Source organism: Cricetulus griseus (assembly GCF_003668045.3).
Source record: "Cricetulus griseus strain 17A/GY chromosome 1 unlocalized genomic scaffold, alternate assembly CriGri-PICRH-1.0 chr1_0, whole genome shotgun sequence".
Classification (NCBI taxonomy): Eukaryota; Metazoa; Chordata; class Mammalia; order Rodentia; family Cricetidae; genus Cricetulus; species Cricetulus griseus.
The window spans coordinates 18,532,464-18,541,243 of record NW_023276806.1 but is presented as its reverse complement, the minus strand read 5'-3'; the positions used below and the strand labels follow the sequence as shown (position 1 = coordinate 18,541,243).

Below are 8,780 nucleotides of genomic sequence, written 5' to 3'. Positions count from 1 at the left end.
CTGCAGTGAGTACCAGTTAAAGAAGACACTCATATTTGATCATAGTACCAAACATCAAACACCTTTGAATGCTTAGCTGTAGGAATATGACTTTCTCAACATACTAAAATCCAAGGCTCAGGGAAACTTAGCTCAAGAGGAAACAGAAGAAATGCATGAGTTTTTAGATGGGAAGGAGAGATGTGAAATGCTGGCTTATAGACACAGCTTACTATTGCACTTATCAGCTAACAGCAACTGCACAATACCTGCACAAGATTAAGCCAATCAAAATTCCAGCATTGATGGGGTAGGGGCTCGGAGGCCCCACCCCTCCTAGAGGAGCTATTGACAGTTGTTAGTTGCTAGGGGATTGTTCTATCCTTTGAGGCTGTGGTTGCTAGCAGTTTGCAGATGTTCCAACAAATGGCCACACACCTGTTTGCATGAGTCACACTAAGTATACTCAAGGAGTTATTAATAACAAAAAATGAAACTAAGGCATGAAGTTGGAAAGCAAATGGGTGGGTGGGGCACAAGGGAAATTAGGAAGGAAGTAATGGTGGGTGGATATGATCAATAAAATGGTATAAATATAGAGGACTGCCAAAAATAAAAATTTTGATATATTGTTAAAATTAAAATGAGGTCATCTTGGGATACATAAAATCTAACACACACACACATACACACACACACAAATAAAATCAAGCATTACTGAATTAAGTACCTAAATAAAAAGAATACAGGGACAGGGTTGACCTGGGATGAATCAAGAGAAGGTATTGAGGTGAATATGATCAACATCCATTATAAGAAATTCTCAAATTTCATTATCATGATGTGGGTTTATCTGAACATACCTTGGTTAAAAGAAAGGTGTGAACTATTTACTTAAACACATACTTTATCATTCATAATATCCAAAGCAGGAAATAAATCCTGCAAATTAATAGATAAAATGGAATGTTGTTCAAACATGAAAATAAGCTAATTTAGTTACATGCCAATACAAGAATGAAACTTGAAAACATCATGGTGAGTGAAAGCAGAAGGCATACAGGATGCTGGAAAGGGCAATTTAAATGGAATGTCCAGAACAGAAATAGCAGGAACCAGAAAGCAGATTGTTTTCTGGGAAAATTGGAGTGATTAAAAATGGATATTCACTTTTGAGTGATTAATATTTCCTGGAATAAGTGTTGTTGATTGTATAATGACATAGGTACACTAATGCTACATTGTATATTCTTAGAAGGGTCAATTTATGATATGCAAATTATGCATCAGTATTTAAAGACTAACTCACACAAATTACCTTTAAGTTTTACTGATAATGTGGCTAATCATTTGTACACTAAGCAAGCAGATATTCACTTAAGCTCAGTAAGTTCTCACATTAGTGGTCCTGTTATACACCATAAGTCTTTTGTACATACAGTCCACCTTCCTAGAGAATCCTACAGGTTAAAGTCCTTTCTCAATTTTTGTTCATGTTACAGGAATGAAGCTATTATTATTCCTAACCTGGGACATTATGCCTTTTAATAAGTAGATAAAACTGAGCAAATAGTAGTTTAGACAGGAAATAGAACCCAACAGCTAGATTTCTGCACATCCCTGGTTTTAAAGCCTAACGTTATTGCTACTATTAGTTAAGGGATAAAACTTGACCAGGTCAGTTAAGGTGGAATTTGTTTAATGTATAATTGTGGAATTATAACAAGCAACAATATGATTATCATCCCTGAAGGGACACAAATTCTGAATATCAACTAATAATGAAACCCCTGCCCTAATGGGATTTTCATTGTACAATGGGACACAAATATTTAAATCTTCTACCATAGTAAAATTTGAATTTACCTGAAGTTCAGTACCTATGTATCTTAATTATTTATGGCTTCCTTATCAATCAAGGACTCATATCTTATTTTTTGCTGCTATAAAGACCTTTATGGAAACAAACTTTAAAACTGGTTTTATATGCTGTTTGTATAATTTTGTAAAGCTTACAAACATGGACATACTAGTATATTAAAATGAAATCCATCACCATTAGAAAACTGCATTTATTAATTTGGAACATTTTATGCAAAATATTTTTTCTAGAGGTCTAGTTTTTGTATCTCTGAATAGCTACAGTATTCTAACCAAATTACATGAGTTAGTACTCATTTATCAACACAACCTAGGGATAGTAAGATGAATCAGCAGGTTCTTGCTGCCTAGCCTAATTTCTAGAACACACACAAAATAAACTCCTCCAGGTAATCTCTGACCATGTATACTGTAGCACATCCCCTCCTCCAGATAATAAAAGTAAAAGTAAGTGCAAATAATAAACAATTTATTTCTGTTTATAAGTTTACAATTTTGAGGTTATCTTATCTGAGGAAGGATAGAGACTGCACCTATATGTTTGTTTCCTTGCATTAATAGACAAGCCCTTGAACTTTTGGTTTTCCATTAAAGTTCATGGAAAGCAGATTCTCAAATTAGCATTATCAATGGAACAGGATCTAGAATCATGAGTGATGGTCCTCTGCACATTCTTGTGAGGAATTACATTAACTGATATGGGACACCATCACACACACATTGTTGGCTGCACCATTTCCTAAACAAGGAATACTGGACGGTTAAAAGAGTAAAGACAAAGCTGAGCACTAGAAGGCCTTCTGCATGCTTCAGACTATGAATACAAAGTGACCAGATCCCTGGAGCCCTGCCATTTCAACTTCCTTGCTGACATGTACTGTTACTGGAACTGTGAGCTAAGATGGACCCTTCCCCTTTAAGGTGCTTTTGTCAGGAGTATTTAATCACAGTCATAGGAAAGAAACCTATATTTCTATTTTTAAGAGAAGATGCTGTAAAGCAAAAGACTTTTGTGTGCTCCAGAAACTGGTTCTACATTCAATAGGGAAATTCTGATTTTTGGTTTCAATTAAATCTGTCCCAGAAAAGTTGCATATACCAAACATCAAATTCAAGGGGATTTAAGGGCTGATTAAATGTAACCAAGTAGGTAGTAAACTATAAATAACTGAGCCTTTATGACTTGCCAGGTTTTCCTTCAGTAAATATTTATCTGTATAGATGAGTTAGAAAATACTAGTCAACAACATAGTAATTTGCAGTATGTGCTTTATGGCTATCTTTAAATGGAAAGTAGAACTGAATTAAGTACATTGATATCATCTCTTTGATTTTAGTTAATCAGCTATGAGAGGTAATGGTGCTTGTTGCTTTTTGGTGAAAAAAAATCACCTTAACTGATTTCTCAAATCTAGAACACAATGTGGCATGAATGATTATAAAGCAAGTATAACATTAGCATGATGATTAATACAAACAAAAGTTTCTCCTAGATTTGGTTTACATTTTTACTAGTTAGTACACTACAACTATTGTAAATAAAATGCTATGAAAACAAAAAATATTCTTCTTTTCTTGCCTGCCCCTGCCCTAATAAGTTTTTATTTCTGGAAAATCAGTGTCAACACACTTCAGCACTAATATCTCATATGCAAGCCTTCTATGTCCCTTATTGGTTGATGTATATCAGCTGTTGCAAAGTACGATATGACTTTACACAAACTCATGGCATGGGAAGCAAGAATCAAAAGTCTACTTCTTTAAAGAGCAGTATTTATTTCACGACTAAAATGAAATCAAACAACTATTATGATAAAACTGGGGAAGTTAGTTTTTCCAATTTTAGACTTATAACTTTAGAATGGAAGCTTAAAATATTCTAAAATATATTAATACTGCTAACGATACAGTACCTTTTAATGTTACAACATAAAACGGAACATCCCTTTTAAACAAATTCGCATCTTCTAATCCCCTTAATAAGCCATTAATCTATCTTTATGAAGATTTACAAGACTTTTGTCTTTAATGGTGTTTTATTTATTCCTCCTTAACAAAGACGAGGTTTCCTAGAGTTCGGCATAAATATTCCACTGAAGAATTTGTAACAAATCTGTAAGTAATCTCTGTCTAACTGACGGACTTATACGTGATCCACTTATTTGTACCACGCACTCCAAAAGGCGGACTGTGGTAGAAGAGGTGATAGGCTAACTCTTCCAAAGGTGGTTCGGGATCAGATGTAGCAAACTGGGCTGCCTCCTCGACTTCTTTTTTCACATCCGCGTCGATTTCCTTCAATTCCTCCACATTGCTCAGGTTGTTGTTTATCATTCTCTCTCGGAGCAGCATAATCGGATCGCTCTTGCTTCGCATGTTTTGAACTTCTTCTCGCGAACGGTAACTGATCCCTGGATCGCTCATACTGTGTCCATGATATCGGTAGGTCTGCAGTTCCATCAAAATGGGCCCTTTCCCAGACCTGCAGTAGTGAGCCGCGAACTTGGTCGCCTCGCGGACACAGAGGATGTCCATTCCGTTCACCCTCAGCCCCGGGATGAAGTTGCCTCTCTTGTGGTACTCGGTGCTGGCTGCTGCCCTCTCGGTGGCTGTCCCCATTCCGTAGCGGTTATTCTCACAGATGAAAACGCAGGGTAGTTTCCACAGGGCCGACAGGTTGTAAGCTTCCGCCACCTGGCCCTGGTTGGCCGCACCGTCGCCGTACAAGGCCAAGCAGATCTCGTTGGTTCCCAAGTATTTGCGGGCGAAGGCCACACCGGCGCCCAGGGGCACCTGGGCCCCGACAATGCCGTTGCCCCCGTAGAAGTTCTTGCCGTACATGTGCATGGAGCCTCCCTTGCCTTTCGCGCAGCCCCCCTTGCGTCCCGTCAGCTCGGCCAGGATGGATTTGACCGACAGCCCCCGCGTGTAGCACAGGCCGTGGGCCCGGTAGGACGTGATGATGTGGTCCGTGGGGTTGATGCCTGCCTCCAGCCCCACGCAGCAGGCTTCCTGCCCGTCGCACAGGTGGCAGAAGCCGCGGATGAACTTCTGCTTGTACATCTGGTCCGACTTGAGCTCCATGCGCCGAATCACCTGCATGGCCCGGTAGTACTTGAGGGCCTCCTCCCGGGTGAGCACCGTCGTGGTGGGCGGGCCCTCCTCCAGCCGGTACAGGTCGCACTTCTTGATGTGGCAGGGGGCGTCGTTGGAGAAGTTCTGCGATGCCAGCAGCCCCCGCAGAGCTGGCTTCTTCTGGCTCGCTCGCGAAAACACATGGGACACCACAGCCGCCAGCATCTTCCTCATGGAGGCGCGTCAGGCACAACGGCAGCCGCCCCAACGATAGCTCGCCCGCTTCCAAGATGGCGCCTCTGACGCAAGAATGATGCGGCGACGCAATGGCCCGCGTCATCAGCCGCAAAGTAGAAGCCACGCCCACGGGCCCCGGTCCTCGGTGCCTTCCCGCCACCAAGTGAAGATGTCAGACACTTTGATCCTCATTCACGCCATCAGCACTGTCACCCCGGGCAACGGGCTGTCTATCCCCGGACAACTCAGTGAGAATCCTGACAGAGAGAGACGTAGCCTGGCTTACTAGAGGCTTGGGGTGCGCTCTCAGCACCCCGCAAGTTGGAGAGTAGCTGAGAAACACACATCCTTAATTTCAGAGACTAGACGTGGAACATGTTTCTAGGATCCGGACTTCAGTCTTGTCCTCGGCCAGTTTGACGCCTCTCTGGACAACATCACCCCCCCACACACACACATACCAAAAAGAGAGAAGGGGGCAGAGGAGGAAGGGCAAAAAGGAGAGCAGTAGAAGGAGAACAAGAGGGAGGGAGAGAGAGAGAGAGAGAGAGAGAGAGAGAGAGAGAGAGAGAGAGAGAGAGAGAGAGAGAGAGAGAGAGAGAGATGACATCATTCTTCTGTAAGACCCCTGAAAGCTCAGGCTTCCAGGATCTCAACCCAGGACCTCGGCCAACCCAATCACCAGGCGGAGTCAAAAGCTTGATGCAAACTGCATGAGGTTTTATTATAGTTGTTAAAAGAGCTAACCCCATGTTAGCTTGGGTCTTTCATCTATGGCAGATGGCTTGAAAAGATGACTGGAAGCTTCTGAATAGAGATCTTACAGGGCAGCGTAAGGGGAGTGTCTAGGGGTACGCACAGGCTCAGGATTGGTGTGGCTCCAGGCTTGGAGGGTTTGCCCTGTGTTGATTGGTCAACTGGTTGTTATGGCCCATATTCTCTCCCAGGGTGATTGCTATGCTCTGCGAGCCATTGCTGTGCACTTGTCCGTAAAGCACACCCAGGGCCGTAAAGCATAGCACCACCAGCTAACTTCTGATTGGTTCCTTGCCATGAGGCAGGCATCTGACCTCCTAGTGATTAAGACAAGGTCAGACAAGTGCGTGTTCAGCTGTTATGGCTGCTGAAAGGGGCAGGCATCTGACCTTAGTGACCAAGACAAGGTCAGGCAAGTGCATGTTCGGCTGTTATGGCTGTCAAAATGGGGAGCTGGTCCCTTCACTTCTAACTTTGTTTCAAAAGAAAACTTGCCAAAAATATTCACATATTTATTAAAAATATGTACAAATATACAAGCACACATATACAACCTGATCATGGCCTTCTACTCATTGTTGCAGTACCCTTTCCCTAATGAGGAAAAGGGCTTTGAATGGTATTTCTTTTGTGATTCTTTAAAGTTACCAAGGGATAGATCAAAGCATTTCTTCCTGCTCCCATTACTCTGTTCTTGTTTATGATCTTTAAAATAGATTTGGTAAGCTTACTGCATCCTATACTATTTCTATTTCCATGAAAAATGAAGTCACAAATTATATATAGCATACACTATTTAAATACTAGCTTTAACAAATAACTTTACTCCTAAAATGCTTAAAAGTTAATACTCCTGAAAAAAAATGCAACTTTTATCCTCAGACTTCTGCCACTGTGTTTGAGGTACCTAAACCTCAGCCTGAAGTTTTTGTCTTCTGTGGGCACTTGATGCCAAGCTGACTCTATTAGAAAGTTTGCAATACTTCAGGCTCCTTTACTGTTTGTTATGGTTCTAATTTCACCTGAATTTTAACATATCTTTTGGCCACCTTTTTTTGTTGTCACTAAGGTGTACATGGTTTTTCCTGTATTTCCAACAAGTTTCCAAAGATGCTTATTTATATATTTTGCTTTGAATTAATCTAAATTTGACTAATCTTTGTATGGGGATATAGAATCATCGTGTCTGTGTGTGTGTGTGTGTGTGTGTGTGTGTGTGTGTGTGTGTGTGTTATTTTGAGAGGGTATGGGGCATGTGATGGCTCTTGTGTGAAGGTGACAGGACAAGTTTGTTAGATCCAAAGCATTGCCCCTCAAGATGGTAGGGCTGGGGACAGAGTACTAAAGAGAATTTGGCTGTGTAAAAGGAAGTCTAAGGGTGACTTCCTGTTTACAGAAAAGCAGATCTCCTAAAGCAGGGTTTCTTGTCCTGACCTGCAGGACATCAACCTGGGGCAAGAGAGTCAGGGATAGGGAATGGGGACAAGAGACGCAGAAAGAACGGCCACAAGACAGGATTCTGATCAAGTGGCAAACTTCACTTTTCTCAGGATAGCTTATATAGTCAGGATATGGGGAGGGGCAAAATGAGTTGTTGGTGCACCAGGTGTTGGTATAGGCAGGATATTAGGAAGCCACAAAGAGGATGTTTGGCAGGGTAAAGAGTTCATGAGTAAGAGGTCCAGGAAGGGTTGCTTAGGTGACTGAGCCTGTGGGTGGAGGACTGGGTCAGGTTGTTTCTTTTCTTGAGCTGAGGTTCTAAAGAGCTGTAAAGGTTAACTATGTGGCCTGCCAAGCATGGCCTAGGATCTCATGCCAAGCCCTGAGATTTGGCTCCCAACAGTTTCTATTTGCCAGGAAGCATCCTTATCTTTCCCCAAAGGTCAACTATATTTGGCAAAGTCACCTAGTTCTTAGTCAATCTTCCCAGCCTGTGTCAGATCACACATTCCTATCTTATACATAAACTCCCTTTGCTTCCCATCTTTTTATTCTTTCCCCAGCCCCATGGTATGACCTTGGCAGTGTGATCCCCAGTAAACTTTTCTTCCCACCCATGAATCAATCTAGTTTGGAGGTCTCACTGTGCCCTGGCTTACAAAGTTGTAGAGCCAGTTCTCTCCTTCCTCCTTAACTTGGGTTCTGAAGATTGAATACTGACCACTAGGCTTTTACCTAATTAGCAGTCTCATCAGCCCTAGAGCCAAGTCTCCATAATTCTTCATGTCATAATCATAAAATGTAGCTTCTAAGGATGTGCCTATAATCCAGCCTTAGATCCATGCCACAAGAGTAAGCCCACAACTGACACTGCCTGGAGTGGCACCTCTGGAGCCAATCCAGAGGGTGGATTTTCCAGAGACCTAGGATAGAACCAAACCTGACTCTAGAAGTGAAATATGTCAATGTGATGATGCCTAATGATATTCTGCTGTAATCATAGATTATTGACTACCCCAATAGTTCTCAGAGAGGCTTCACCTAGCAACTGGAAGAAACAGATGCACAGACCCAGAGACAAACATTAGGTTGAGCTCAGGGAATCTTGCTGAAGAGAGGGAGGAGGATTGTAGAGGCCAGAGGGGTCAAGGACATCACAAGAAACCCCACAGAAACAACTAACTTGGGCTTATAGGAGTTCATAGAGACTGAACCTACAACCAGGGAGCATGCATGGGACCGACCTAGGCCCTCAGCATATAGTGATAGTGTGTGGCTTCGTCTTCCTGTGGGACTCCTAACAGTGGAAGCAGGGACTGTCTCTGGCTATTTTGCTGGCTTTTGGAAACCTGTTCCTCATATAGGGTTGCCTTGCCCAGCCTTAATACAAGGGGAGGTGTTTAGTCTTACTA

General features: G+C 42.2%; 1 protein-coding gene across 2 annotated transcripts; it reads right to left on the bottom strand.

Moving 5' to 3' along the window:
* Positions 1-3,990: 3,990 nt before the first annotated feature.
* Positions 3,991-5,169, bottom strand: LOC100772790 (pyruvate dehydrogenase E1 component subunit alpha, testis-specific form, mitochondrial). Of its 2 annotated transcripts, XM_027395420.1 has the most exons (2): positions 4,654-5,169; positions 3,991-4,560 (listed from the first exon to the last, which is right to left on the bottom strand). In XM_027395420.1, exons 1-2 carry the CDS (start codon positions 5,167-5,169, stop codon positions 3,991-3,993), a joined length of 1,086 nt encoding a protein of 361 aa, XP_027251221.1. The 2 variants fall into 2 exon arrangements, with proteins under 2 accessions (XP_027251221.1, XP_027251220.1); XM_027395419.1 differs by having other exon boundaries at positions 3,991-5,169.
* Between the last annotated feature and the right edge of the window lie 3,611 nt (positions 5,170-8,780).

Excerpts from the sequence above, each read along its gene's own strand:
- LOC100772790 (XM_027395419.1), bottom strand. The coding sequence starts at position 5,169 with ATGAGGAAGATGCTGGCGGCTGTGGTGTCCCATGTGTTTTCGCGAGCG.